We start from the raw sequence: 14754 nt of genomic DNA, 5'->3' as shown, positions 1-14754 counted from the left end.
AGGAGTTCGAGACCAGCCTGGGCAACATGGCAAATTCCTGACTGAAAATACAAAAATTAGCCAGGCATGGTGATACTACTTGTCTGTAGTCCCAGCTACTCAGGAGGCCGAGGCAGGAGAATCACTTGAACCTAGGAGGTGGAGGTTGCAGTGAGCCAAGATCACGCCACTGCCCTCTAGCCTGGGTGACAGAGTGAAGTTTTTTGGAGTTATACATTTTCTTTCTTTCTTTCTTTCTTTCTTTTCTTTCTCTCCTTCCTGTCCTTCCTTTCCTTTCTTTCTTTCCTTCTTTCTTTTCCTTCCTTCTTTTCTTTTTTCTTTCTTTTCTTTTTTTCTTTATTTCCTTTCTTTCTCCCTCCCTGTCTCTTCTCTCTTTTCTTTCTTTCTTTCCTTCCTTCCTTCTTTCTCTTTCTTTCTCTCTCTTCTCTCTTTCTCTCCTTTCTTTTTTCTTCTCTCCTTTCTCGTTTCTTTTCTCTTTCTCTTTTCCGTTTTCTGTTTTCTCTTTTCTTTTTTTTTTTTTCTTTTCTTCTCTGTTGCACAGGCTGGAGTGCAGTGGTGTGATCTTGGCCCACTGCAACCTCCACCTACTGGGTTCAAGCAATTCTTATACATTTTCAAGCAATCTATACAACTTACCTCTTTTTGGCTAGGCACAGTGGCTCATGCCTGTAATCCCAGCATTTTGGGAGGCTGAAGCAGGTGAATCACGAGGTCAAGAGATAGAGACCATCCTGGCTAACACGGTGAAATGCCGTCTCTACTAAAAATACAAAAATTAACTGAGTGTGGTGGCGGGCGCCGGTAGTCCCAGCTACTTGGGAGGCTGAGGCAGGAGAATCACTTGCAATCCTGGAGGCGGAGGTTGCAGAGAGCCGAGATTGCGCCACTGCACTCCAGCCTGGTGATACAAGACTCCGTCTCAAAAAAAAAAAAAAAAAAAAAAAGCCTACCTCTTTTTTACCTCAATTGAGTATACAGCAGATTTCAGTGGTACCAAGGATATGGAAACGTATTTCTCTCTCATGTGCTCTTTCTGCACAACCATCTTGGATTTGCAATTTTGTCCTGTATTAGCAGAAACAGTCTGCCCAGTCTTAAAACTTGTACCATTTCCTGTTTCAAAAGCACGGTCCCTCATGCAGGTGTTCTATTTTGAGAATGCAATAGATTTTACTATTCATTTCCACAGGAAGTTGGCTAAACTCTTAATACAGTTGATATTCCCAGGCTCTGAACAGTCTTGTTTTCTAATCCATGCAAATTATATACAAGTTAGTATATAATACGTTCCTACAACTTGTTTTGGAGAATAAGGCATATTCGAAAATAATCCAACTTCTTATTCTTATGTATCTATGGGTCAGACTAAAAAAAATTATTTCCTAAGAAAACATGAAATGTAAAAATCACAGTGAAGTGTGTCTCTGTGACAGTTGGCACAAATTGACTATTTACATCTCTATCCCCGAACACTTTGGCCAAGTGAACCAAATCCTTAAATTGAACACAGTTCCAAACAGGGAGTGCCCAACCCTTCATTAAGGCTGATAGAAAAGCACATCAAGGACATGTGAGGTTTTCCTTGTTTATGTAATGAAACAGACACCAATGTTTAGCTGCTGAATGTGTAAATATAGCCTGTGTGACAGTGGGGAGCTAAGAAGGAAGGAAGCAATTTGGGAAATATCTCCTTCCCACATCACAAACATTCTCAGAACCATCAGAAGACCCCAAAGCTAGGTCCTACAATATGTGCATTTTATAAAGCAAACCCACCCTCTGGCTTCGGGCTGTGTGTGACCTGGTTTCTCTTTTTAATTTTATAACTAGGGTGGAAAGCTAACAGTGTAGTATGTCATGGTCAATATGTCAACCACAAAGTGGGTCCAACGTTGCAGAAAGATTCCAATAGTCATTTAGTACATTTCCCTTGTAACTTGAGAGAATGGTAGTTGAATCACTAGGGTCTGGAGTCCGTAGTGTCAGATCTCCAAACCTGAAGCTCTGAGTTCTGAGTCGATTTTAGTGTACATTTATGTACAATGGCAAGAGGAGTTTTTTTCCTGGGGGTGGAAGACAGCTTTAGGGAGTGGATTCGAAGGAGGGGGTGCCACTTTTTATTAGCCATTATTTCAGTTTTAACAGTCATCAAACAAATCATCCCTAGTCATTTTGAAATGGAGAACATATAAGTCCTGCTGCTCAGTTGGGCTTAAATATTTCCACATTGTCACTAATGCTTCTAAAAATATTTTTTGTTAATTTGTGAAAGTGTAGTTGACAGCACATTTTTGTTTGATGAGCTACTACTACCATACTAGCTAATATAACAACCCAAAAGTGCTTAGGATTGGAGATTCCTCCTCCCTTCCCATCCCATGATGAATAGGACATCACTCAGATAAATATGAAAAGTGAAGACTATATTTGTATTTTTCTCTTTGTGGTCAAGTTCACTGACAGGAGGTCCATTCTCAGCCACCCGCACCCCACCAAATATTTAAGACATAGAATTACTTTGTTGAGTTGGTTCAGCTGAGATGGAAAATGCAGATCCCTGTATAAACTGCATTCCAGCAGCAATGGTGTTTAGCTTAGGACTGAGCCAGGAATAGCATACTTTTTAAAAGGTAGATAAGAAGTGAGAGAGGATCATTTCCAGAAAGTGATAGTAGCTGGGGAAGCTGCATAGAGGCCCCAGGTTATAGCCTTTTCTTGGTTCAATCTGCTTTTTATGTTTTTATTAGAAGTGGTTAAGAACTAGGAATTGTTGGGGGTTGGGGAGGCAACAGAGAGGAATGAAGTGAAGACTGTGGGAGTTAGGGAGGGAACGACCTCAAGACCCAACGTGATGAGAATTCCAAAGGATGGGGAGGGGGTCAAAGTCTCCAGGGCTTCCAAGAGCAGAAAAATCTGCTAGACCAGCCTTGGAGGCAGCAGTGGGCGCCCATGGAATCTGTTCCATTACATTCATTTTACATGATTAGCAGCAAATCAGGCTAAAAGAATTAACAGAGCCTTCAAAACAGATGGTTCCTGGGTAACAGGATGTCCTCTTGTCTTGTTTACTCAAGAACAAACTGTGTCTTTGAAAACACTAAAGCCTTAACACAAGATACTCATTGGGTCTCGCCATCTTTGGGAAGAACAGTTGCTTTAAGTCACTGTTTTTCAAACTGCAGTTGTGACCCATGAATGTTGTGAACCAAGTTAAATGATGTTTTAGTGGAATGTAACAGCAAAATCAAAGTGCCTCTCATCTAGTTTTGTGAAATTTTTGTTTCAGTGGTGTATATGTATAACAGTATGTATGTGCCAGGTTGTAATGGAAAATGTAGTTCTTATGGTGGAACAAGATCCAAAAAGTAGAAAACATTGCTTTATGCAACTTTAGAAGGGAAAGAAGGGATTGAGTGTGGTATATCAATATTGTAGTATGTAATTAGTAGAGTGAGCACACACTGTCCACCTTTTTCCTTAGATGATGCGTGTGCCTCTGTGTGTGTGATTCCATATGCTGTGCTAGGCAGCAGCATACTTCCTCCTAAGGATGTCATAAGATCCAGAGGTTTATTTAAGGAAATACTGCTCAGAATGATAATTTAGAAAATCTGAGAAGCACATCTACGGCTCCACATCAGGGCTCTTAAGATGAAGAGATCCACCCTCTTGCCATTGACTTAAAATTGTAAGTAAGTCCTTAAATGGTTTTTGTTGTTGTTGTTTTCAGGTCATATCATATCTTTGCCTAAGCACCAGCCAGTCACCTCAACAATAGTAGCGTAATTTTACATGGTTTATGTTAAGAAGAAAAAGTTTCACCTGAGTTATTTGTGGTGCCTGACTCCTCAGGAGGCAGATTTCCTGTATATGTATATTACCCTAACAGAAATGTAGGAGATCACCCATACTGCCTTCTGTTTCCAAACACATTGAAAAATGTTTCTACCTTCGCATTCCCTGTTAGCTTTTAAGGTCTGACATCTGGTAACAAGGTAAGTGTAGAAAACTAAGCAGCCACACCTCAGGGATGCCAGGGAAGTCCTTTGATAGAAAGATGAGGCAACAGGATGTTCAGAAACTCAGAGACATTATCACCTGTTATTGGAACATTTATTAATATTCGTAAGGTGCAGACTATGATACACAAAAAGACAGTGATATGAAATGACAGGCATCTTCATCAGAGGTCTGCTTTGCAGCCTGTGAGTTTAGTTGTCAGCAGTACACTCAAGGCTGAGGACTTGGAGACTTGGGTTCCGTTGCCTCTGACATAAAGCAAGGACCTTCAGTAACAGCTGATGCTCCAATCAGTTTTTTGTTCATACACACTGTTGGCCATAGGAATCTTTCTTACCATTCTTTCCAAGGAAACCAGTACCTACCTCTACCACCATCACATTGCAAACAACCAAAGGCACACATGTTCATGATGCTTTGTTCAGAGCTGGCCCGAAAATGAATTCACATGACGGGAGCTGGCTATGAGACTTACTTAAGACAGCAATGGGAATGCCCCCAGGTTAATGAACTAGAGCATGTTCAAAACAGAGCAGGGAACTACCAACCTCTTCCTTCTAGATCTGACAGGCTCTTTGGCTGATTTGAAAGCAGTCCCCCTGAAGCTGACACGGTTCTAAAGTTGAAAATGCTAAGTTTACTTTGCCGTGTCCTCTGACATTTTGATAGGGGTTTATTTTATGCTGGGGGTTGCTGATTCTTCCAAAATCTGGGTTTCTGGGATTTGCTGTTTATTCAGCAGGAACCTACAAAGTCTGCGTTTATTCTTGACTGAAAGAATTGAATCCACAGCATCTTTCATCATAAATATAATGCCCTAGGAGAAGATACAGCAGCAAACCAGACAGACAAGGTCCCCAGTATCCAGTACAGTGCCTAGCACAAAGTAGGCAACTTAATAGTCATTGAACAGATATATGAATGGTATCTGGGTTGAGGTGGTCGAGGTCACATTGGTGTTTTTACTACAATGCTTTGCATCTCTGAAATCACAGACTTCCATTTCACATGTTAGCAATGGCATTTAATTTTCCTTGGCCAATGTTATGCTTGAGTTTGATTCATACAATAAAAAGTATGGACCATTATAATTATCTTAGATTTCCTCTCTGGGTATCTTTTTCTGGTCAAATCTTCATACTAAAGAGACGTTAAGCCACACTGCTTTTTCTCTAACTTGCCTGCAAAGATTTACTAAAATAAAACAGATTGATCTTATCCAAGTAACAAAAACAAAAATGTTATGAAATCATTTTGCTGCCCAAATCTAAAATACTATTATTAACCATAATGTCAACTTACTTAGGTCAATTCTTCAATTGCACTATGCTTTGAACAAATTGTCATTTTCCTTCCATTCTAAATATGACAGTTCAGTTATTAAGGAATTGTTTTTAGTTAACAATTACTTCAATTTCATATGAAACATGAGCTAACACTCTCATCAATTTTTATTCACAATTATCATTGCTCAAGAGTTCCTACTTTGAAAAGAAAATTTGTAATAGCGCAGTGGAAAACAAAAATCTCATTTTATAGGTAAATGTAAGTATCAGATAATTGAGTAGCTTGTACATTGTATCCTATTACTATCATTCTCAGTGCCTGAATACTAATCAGTTTAACTGCTTTCAAGCTATATATTTTTAAATGTAATTAAAACATACAGTCTCACAGTAAATTTCAATGGCTTATTAAAGGCCTTTACGTGGCATCAGTATCATATGTTAGAGATGAATGGTGTTTCTAATTTGCTAGCCACTTGGGTCAAGTTTAAGAAGGAAGCGTATTTATACAAGTAATGGTAATACAAACGGTCTCTTGGGAAAGCTGTTGGTGAGGGTTTAACATTTTTGAAGTATGTTTTTGTGTATCTTTGAAAGGGGCATTTTATAGGCATTGGGCCAAAGCATCTTAAAATCATGTTCCTTAGTACAGGTATAACTACTGTCAGTGCTGCCTGACTGCTCAGGTAGACTCATGAGGTGTGCGTTTTTAAGGGTGAGTTGAGGTCAGGTGAGGTTCGGCGAGTTGAACCACCTTCAGCTGAATAACGCTCTTTAGGACCAGGACCCTGCTCCTTTACGTATGGCGGGTAAGGCAGCAGTATCGTCAGCACCTGCACCCGGGGGCTGGATGGAACTGCAGAAACTCTGCCCCCAACCCACTGAATCAGAATCTCCCTTCAAACCAGGTCCCCAGATAATCTGCAAGCACTCCGGTGTTGGAGAAGCACTGGGCTAGGACCCCAAAGCCTCTGCTTACCAGGGGCCAAGCACAATGTGTGGCATTACTTTCTCTTTCCTTCTCCTTCTGAAATCATCCTCTTTTTATGATATCCCCTCAGACAGTTTCCCTTTCTTTCTCGTCACTCCCACACTCAGTCCCCAGATCCACATGAATTTCCCAGCTCTGATGTCCTTGCTTGTTACCAAGAAACCACTTCTAGTGCTCTCCACCTGTAGTTACCCAGGGCTCTCTGCTGCTGCTGCTGAGTAACCCTGGGAAGGTCAAAGCATGCTAATGACTCCCAAGGATTTATTCTGCCTTCCTGCCACTGGGCCTCCCTTTCTTCATGTATTCTGCATGGAGATGTCATCCTTCTAAGTTATCCAATCCAAAAATCCGATCTCTCTTTTCCATTTTAAATCCCTCTGTTCTGAAGGGGGGATTTCTTTGTCCCTGTTTCTGGTCATGGAATGCTGCCTTCCTAACCTGGCATGAAGCTTCTTTGCTAATATTTGCAGGGCATAGAAAGGACAAAGGGAGCCATGCCAGATGTTTGGGGGAATCACAGACAGGGTTTACTCAGTAGAGGGAAATAGTGTGCAGTTACTAATGACTCAGCAGACCCCTTAACACACTTCATTTGGCCCCGCCTTTGCATTGAGGGACTCAGCCTGCAAGAGGCAATGGGAGATCCAAACCCAGACCCAGACTGGCCAGCCAGTTGACCCCTAGAAGCAATTTGGTCCCTCTGTTCTAAACTGCGCAGGGGTAAAGGGCTCTGCAAAGAAGTGAACTGGGCATTTAGAAGCAAGTTGCTTACAAATTCAGGCTCTGTGGGCTAGGGGTTAGCGCAGCCAATGGTCAAGGGAACATTTTTGGTTCAACCAGGTGAGGACCCCTCGAAGCTTCTCTGAAGTGGTCAACACCCAGAACAGATCTCTTTAATCAGAAGAGACTGGCAGGGGAAGAAACAAGATTGCTTTCTGGCCATAGTGAGTCCGAGGACCACGTTTGCAGCTTCCATTCTTCTTGAGGCCAACAAACCAATTCTTCTCTGCGTGCTTCTTGGATATATAGGTGTTGTAATGGTTCTCCTCCAGCCTTTCCAGGAACAAACATTCCTCATTTGGTGTCTGCTAAAAAGATAAAACCAAAAGAGAGTAGGACAATTAGTGAGTGGTTTCACATGGGAGTCCCCATTTACTAGCTGTGTGACATTGGGCAAAATACTAAAGCTCTCCCTGCCTCAATCTCCTCTTCAGGAAAATTGGGGTCATGGTGGAACTTATTTCACAGGGTAGTCTTAAGGACTTAGAACAGCACCTGGCACTAAAGAGCCTTCAGTATGCATTTGCTGTTATTGTAAACTCCCTTTCCTTTTAAAATCCATTTTAAAGTAATAAAGATGCGACTGATAAGAGCACTTCTAAGAGTCCTCAGGACTCTAGAATCTCCCATGGGGACATCCTGCTTGACTATAAGTACCTTGAGGGCAGGGCTGGATCTTTCATCTCTGTAGTGGCCTGGCACACAGGCATGACCATGGAAAAACATTCAAAATAAGTAAAAACCAGACTGTGATGTAGTGGGTTTGTTGTTGTTGTTGTTGTTGTTTTAACTTGAAGACTAGACTTAAAGAATAAACACAAAGCTGCTAAAATGCCTTTTTATCCTGGTGGTTTTCACTAGCAATGTCAGGATTTTGCCTGTGTATTGTTATGAAGATATGCTTGTGCAAAATTTATCCTAAGCATGAAACATATCCTAGAATGTAAATGTTTTTTTAAATGAAAATAGCTTTATTTTTTGCTACTTATAAAAAGAATCTTATAAATAGATGCTACTTGTGGCCAGGCACAGTGGCTCATGCCTGTAATCACACTACTTTGGGAGGCTGAGGCAGGAGGATTGCTTGAGCCCAGGAATTTGAGGCCAGTCTGGGCAACATAGCAAGACCCATTCTCTACAAAAAAAAATTTTTTTTTAAATTAGCTAGATGCCATGGTGTGTGCCTGTCCTCCTAGCTACTTAGGAGGCTGAGGTAGGAGGATTGCTCGACCCCAGGAGTTTGAGGCTGTACTGAGCTATGATTGTACCATTGCACTCTAGTCTGGGTGACACAGCGAGACCCTGTCTCTAAAGGGTAATAAAAATGCTACTTACAAGAAGAATTGTACTTTTAAAAACATACCTTTACTTTGTAAAAAAAAAACTATCCCAAAACCCACCACCCAGATATAGGCAACTGTTAATCGCTGATGAGCATCCTCCCCTACATCTCTTTATGTACATACAGACTAGATAAGGCTATATGGATATATACTTATGATATCATCAAAATGTCATGTTTTATTTGATGTTTTAAAAATGAACAACAAATCTATGAAAACATTCAATATTCCTAATGAGAAAAATGCAAATTAAAAATTATGTATCATATGTTAGCTATCCTATGTGCAAAGATTAAAAAAAAATTTGCACAAAGATAAAAAAAATTTGCAAGACTTAGAATGTGGGAACTAGGCACTGCCAGGTACAGTTGGCGAGAAAAATTAGTGGCAACTTTCTGAAGACAGTTTAGCAATATGTATCAAAATTTACAAGATGTATTACCTTTGACTCAGCACTTTCACTTCTAGGAATCCACCCCTAGGAGATGGCTGAGTAAGTGTACAGTTGTATTTTTGAGGATGGTCTCTGAACCAATGGTTTTAGGGGCAAGCGATTAGGAGTAACCTATATGTCCATGGAAAGGTGATTGGTTAAGTGGATAAAAGAATATCCGTACAGTAGAATCTAGTGCAGCTGTACATTTATTAAGTTGAAAATCAGCCACAACATATTAAAGAGTGCAGTTACTTGAAAAAACCCAGCAACCACTATTTTGCTTACTTGTAGTTAATCTGTTGGTGGAGGGGCAACTCAGTTTTTGAACTTTCTATTCGTCAAGATCTTAGAATATATTTATTGCATTTGGGTCTAAAACAGGTATATTAAAACACTTAAGCTGGGAACTGAGACATCTGACTTTGCTGTGCCTTTTTCTTTTTCTTTTTTTTTTTTTGAGACAGAGTCTTACTCTGTCGCCCAGGCTGGAGTGCAGTGGCCGGACCTCGGCTCACTGCAAGCTCTGCCTCCCGGGTTTATGCCATTCTCCTGCCTCAGCCTCCCGAGTAGCTGGGACTACAGGCGCCCACCACCTTGCCCGGCTAGTTTTTTTTTGTATTTTTTAGTAGAGACGGGGTTTCACCGTGTTAGCCAGGATGGTCTCGATCTCCTGACCTCGTGATCTACTCATCTCGGCCTCCCAAAGTGCTGGGATTACAGGCTTGAGCCACCGCGCCCGGCCTGCTTTGCCTTTTTCAAGTCGTGTCACCCCTACAGTCTCTCTTCACCCACTGTGGTTGGTGATTTCCAATCACTGTCTGGCGGTTTCCAATCATGTTGTTCATTGTTCTCTATGTTTGTTTCTTTAGATTATAAACCCTAGTGAGGAAGGAGATGGAATCTTGTTGGTCTTCTCTCCACCCCCAGACACAGAGCCTTGCAAATAATAGGTGCTCACCAGCGAAGTAATGCGTTTAATTTGATTCTTGAGATAATACAAAGCAGTCAGGAAAGTCAGCCTTTCTTAGTAAGGAATTGTGTAACAGGAAGTATCCTGCTTCTTATTCATTCATAATCTAGTGAAATGACAACAGGGTGAGACACTTTAGATCATTTTGGAACAAGATGAGATATAAATATATTTTATTGGATGACTCTGCTGCCTCTAGAGGAACTTGGTCCAGACATTCGTGTTTGATGCACATTGTTGGGGGTAGAAGGAAGTAGACAGCTTGGACCAATGTGGGTTGCCCACTCCCTTGTAGAGAGGACTCACCCCTGACACCTCATAGTGGGCATCAGGCCTGCGTTCTGTGACGAAGGTGAGGATGGCCACATTCCCCACCTGATGTCTCTATTACATTGGAGCAGTTGACACACACAAAATAGCTGAGTCACAGGCTGAGTCAGCAGGCCAGATCAGCGGTGCTCCGTCCCTCCACCAGGATTTGTCAGCACTCGTTATGCACTTGGTACAATGCCGAAGACATGTGGGTTAACTATTGATTCATGCCTATTGTTTAAATTGTCTTCTTTTTTATATTTAGCATGTTTCCCCTCCCACCCCAAGTTACATAGGTGACATATACTTACTGTAAAAAAAATTTGGAAAATACAGGAAGTTATTCACATATTATAAAATCACCCATTCTCCACCCCCAATATTTTGACATATAGCCTTTCAAACTTTAAAAAATATATATATCCTTTGCACACACACAAGTTTGAATCAGGATGGATTAGTGCCTAAATTTTGTGAAGAGCATGAAGCAGAGCTTTGAGATATCTTAGAACTTCTCTTTATCAATGGGGAAAATGCAAACATTCTTAGCTGTCATATACTAAGATCATATTTCAGGTGAATTGCAGTGGTGGCCACGGTTATGGTGGGAGAAGGGGGTGCCTGGAGCGTATCGGAAGTTGGATCCTGGGAGTTCTCCCTCAATATTTTTCTATAAGTGAAAGCAGGTTACAGTAAACATCAAAATTGATTTAAAGGGGGAAAAGCCATAAAACTGTGGCATAACCTAAGATACAGTGAGGGTGAGGGGCTTCTACGCTGACTTGTCTTACAGCCACCACTGGTCTGTGATGTGCCAGCCACTCTGATGGGCGCGTTCTGTGTGTTGCGCCACTGAACTCATGTACGCTCTGTGTGAGGCGGTTATGATCCATGACCGTCCTCATTTTGGACAAGGCTCAGAGTGGGTAAGTGACTTGCCAGAGTGACAGAGGCATGAGATTCAATCATGAGTCTGAGACTGAACGATTGGCTGATGGATTGATTTTGCTACCACCTGGAAGAACTACCTTAAACCCCTACTCCCAAACCCCTTAAAGCCATCCCAGGTGATCTGTACTGAGCACATAGCGTTTTAGACGTTGCCTATTACCCTGATGATTTCATCTCCTGATCCCTAGTGGGCAGTGAGAGGAAACGAAACTGTGTTCACATCTGGACCCTTGGCTGAGATGACAACTTCAAGAGAGGGTTTCCTGTGCCCTCTGTCACTTGGCAATTTGATATAAGGTAAAGCTCCAGACTAAAATTCCCCCTACTGGCTGTCTTTTTGAAGACATCTTCATACAAGGGAGGAAAGGGGTATGGATTGGGCTAAGAATTACAGCCAAGCCTTAGTTTATCAATTGTTAGGATACAGAGGAGGGATCATTAAAATCTAGAAATAACTTCAAAACCTTCAGTCATTGGTTTAAGCTGTCTCTCCAGTTAACTCTGGTCACAGAGATACCAATAGGGGGCAAAATCACATTGCCTCTATTTCTATTCCTTTCCCATAAAGACCTATCTATACACGGTCAAACCTGTATAAAGCATTAGCTATGATAGGGAGAGGACAGGGAACATGGAGGATTTTAGCTACTGAAGAAACAATTAGACTACGCCTCTCCATGCGGTTCATTCATCCTCACATCCTTTCAGTACCTAACATGGCACTTAGACACAGGAGACATTTGATAAATGTTGAATTAAGTTATTAAGCTTTCTATCCTTTTAGGTGATCCTTTCAGAATAAAAGGGGCTATTTTCAAAGTGTTGTTTGTTTTTTTTTTGTTTTTTTTTTTGAGATGGAGTCTCGCTCTGTCGCCCAGGCTGGAGTGCAGTGGCCGGATCTCAGCTCACTGCAAGCTCCACCTCCCGGGTTCACGCCATTCTCCTGCCTCAGCCTCCCGAGTAGCCGGGACTACAGGCGCCCGCCACCGCGCCCGGCTAGTTTTTTGTATTTTTTAGTAGAGACGGGGTTTCACCGTGTTAGCCAGGATGGTCTCGATCTCCTGACCTCGTGATCCACTCGTCTCGGCCTCCCAAAGTGCTGGGATTACAGGCTCGAGCCACCGCGCCCAGCCAGGGGTGCCTTTTAATTGTCTGGGCCTTCTGGTTGTGGGAGAGACTTCTATCCACAGATGGTTATTTTATAAAATCTGAGATTGCTACTTTCCCTGAGACAGAAGAGGTTCCCAGGGAGTTAGGACTGGTTGCCACATATGAAACTAAAGGAACTCCCTCGCAATGAAGGTTCCGTCAATCCCTCAGCCTCTATGGCAACCCACCTGGGGTACAGGCAGAGGGGTGATCGCCAGCTCCTGATGTGGGGAGAATGAAGCTGTTACCTGGAAATGCAGTGATGAGAACAGTGGTTCTCAACTGGGGGTGATTTTGCTCCAAAGGGGACATTTGGCAATCTCTGAAGACAGTTTCTGTTGTCACAGCTAGGGGGGTGGGTGCTACTGGCATCTGGTGGGTAGAGGCTGGAGATGCTGCTAACATCCTACAATGCACAGGGCAGCCCCCACAGCAAAGAATTTTCCAGCCCAGAGAGTCAGCAGCACCCAGGTTGAGAAACCTGGAGATGGAGGGAAAGGACTGTGAGTTACAGAGTCACACTCTCCTCATTCACACTGATTGACACTCCCAAGGTGCTGGACACTTAATTGGAATCCAGTATTCATTTGATAATTATTAACTTGTTTATTCACCCTCGGGTGCCCTCTTGAGAGAGGTGCTTTGATAGTTCACATTTGGGAATTGGAATTAATTCTAGACTCTTCGGGATAATTTATTTGTTCACTAGACCATCAGAACCATCATTACGAGTAGGAGTGAAATCTAGACCAGGAACCAGTGGCTGCCCAGTAGTTCCCTAGGAGGATGAGGGGGCATCTCTGAGGTTCAGCTTGGCAGAGGCCGAGGGGCAGGAGAGGCTGGAACACACAGGGCTTTGGTTGGTAGATCTAGACCCCTCATTGCCTTTTCTTTGTTTTCTTTTTTTTTTTCTTTTGAGATGGAATGTTGTTCTGTCACCCAGGCTGATGTGCAGTGGCGCGATCTTGGCTCACTGCAACCTCTGCCTCCCAGGTTCAAGCAATTCTCCTGCCTCAGCCTCCTGAGTAGCTGGGATTACAGGCATGCACCACCACACCTGGCTAAATTTTTTTGTATTTTTAGTAGAGACGGGGCGGGGGTTTCACCATGTTAGCCAGGATGGTCTCGATCTGCTGACCTCGTGATCCGCCCGTCTCGGCCTCCCAAAGTGCAGGGATTACAGGCTTGAGTCACCGCGCCCGGCCTATTTTCAAAGTTTTATGCATGACACATAAACTACAAAAGCCCAGGCTCCGCCATTTGTGAAAAAAGCAATAAGAGACACCCCTATAGCACATAGTACCTAGGTACTCAAGAAACATTTTTGGGCTGTGTGTGGTGGCCTATAATCCCAGCACTTTGGAAGGCCGAGGCCACTCGAGCCCAGGAGTTCGAGACCAGCCGCAGCAACATAGCAAGACCTTGTCTCTACAACAAATAAAAATGTTAGCCGGGCATGGTGGTATTCATATGTAGTCCCAGCTACTCGGGGGGCTGAGGTGGGAGGATCGCTTGAGCCCAGGAGTTCGAGGCTTCAGTGAGCCATGATTGCACCACTGCACTCCAGCCTGGGCGACAGAGCCAGACCCTGTCTCGAAGAAAAAAAAAGAAAGAAAACATTTTTGGAATGAATGAATGAATGAATGAATGAATGGAATGGGATTAGATATTCTAAAATGAGTGACTGAAGAGTTACCAAAACATCAATCAATCTTTCCTCTGTGTTTATATGATAATACATTTCAATGTTTTAAGAGAATACCACAAGAAACTCTTTTATGTTTGTGTCTAAAATAAAGCAGGGTGAGGGTGGGAATCCTTCTGGAAAAAATAACAAACAGAGACTAATTGTTGCTTTATAGTTTGCCTCACTCCATGTAACAAGATTTCTGGAAACCTCAAACCTTGGCCACGTCTGGAAGCATGTCAGCTTCATACTTACTGAGCCGTATAAAAGCCCGTCGGTGTCCATGGCCAAGTACTGGCCAGTCTCGGTACTCTTTATATACACCTCCCCCACGCTTTCCGCACTGAGCTGCAGCTGAACTGGAATAAAAATAACACGAGCAAAAGTAAATAAACACTACGCTTTTGCCGATAGGACCCGGCAGCCAGGACAGTTGGCCATGGAAAATTCTGCTCATTCATTTTGCAGAGCCCTCAGGGATGAGCCTCAGATTAATCAAAACATAGAAATACAGTCCCTTTTTCTTTGCCTTCCAAATAAAGTTGTCCATTGGGAATTACGTCCTTGGGAAAGGAAGGAGAGACACCGGCCGGCTCACCTACCTGTCCACCCTGTTGGTTACAAAATGACCCTGAGTGCACCTTCACGGTGCCTCGCTCCTTTCTTTCTGTCACCTGTAGGAAAATAATCACGGGAGGAAATGGTATTCACTCCCCCAGGCTCCCTCATCCCTGCAGTCTTGGGGTGCCATAGACTGGGATCTGGCCACCCTGTGTGTGTTCTGCTTTTGTTATCAACCTGCACAGGGGTGCCTTTTTTTTTTTTTTTT

General features: G+C 42.7%; 1 protein-coding gene across 1 annotated transcript in view; it reads right to left on the bottom strand.

Annotated features, from left to right (window-relative positions):
- Window positions 1-4094: 4094 nt before the first annotated feature.
- The window catches only part of FGF1 (fibroblast growth factor 1 (acidic)), a 97166-nt gene continuing 86506 nt past the window's right edge, over window positions 4095-14754 (bottom strand). The window contains 2 exon segments of the mRNA XM_011994162.1: window positions 4095-7385; window positions 14181-14284. Of these exon segments, the coding sequence (XP_011849552.1) occupies window positions 7191-7385; window positions 14181-14284 (299 nt within the window). The 3' untranslated portion in view covers window positions 4095-7190.

This window comes from Mandrillus leucophaeus, unplaced genomic scaffold (genome assembly GCF_000951045.1).
Source record: "Mandrillus leucophaeus isolate KB7577 unplaced genomic scaffold, Mleu.le_1.0 Scaffold443, whole genome shotgun sequence".
Classification (NCBI taxonomy): domain Eukaryota; kingdom Metazoa; phylum Chordata; class Mammalia; order Primates; family Cercopithecidae; genus Mandrillus; species Mandrillus leucophaeus.
Note: the sequence above shows the minus strand (reverse complement) of the source record. Positions and strands in the feature narration are given on the sequence as shown.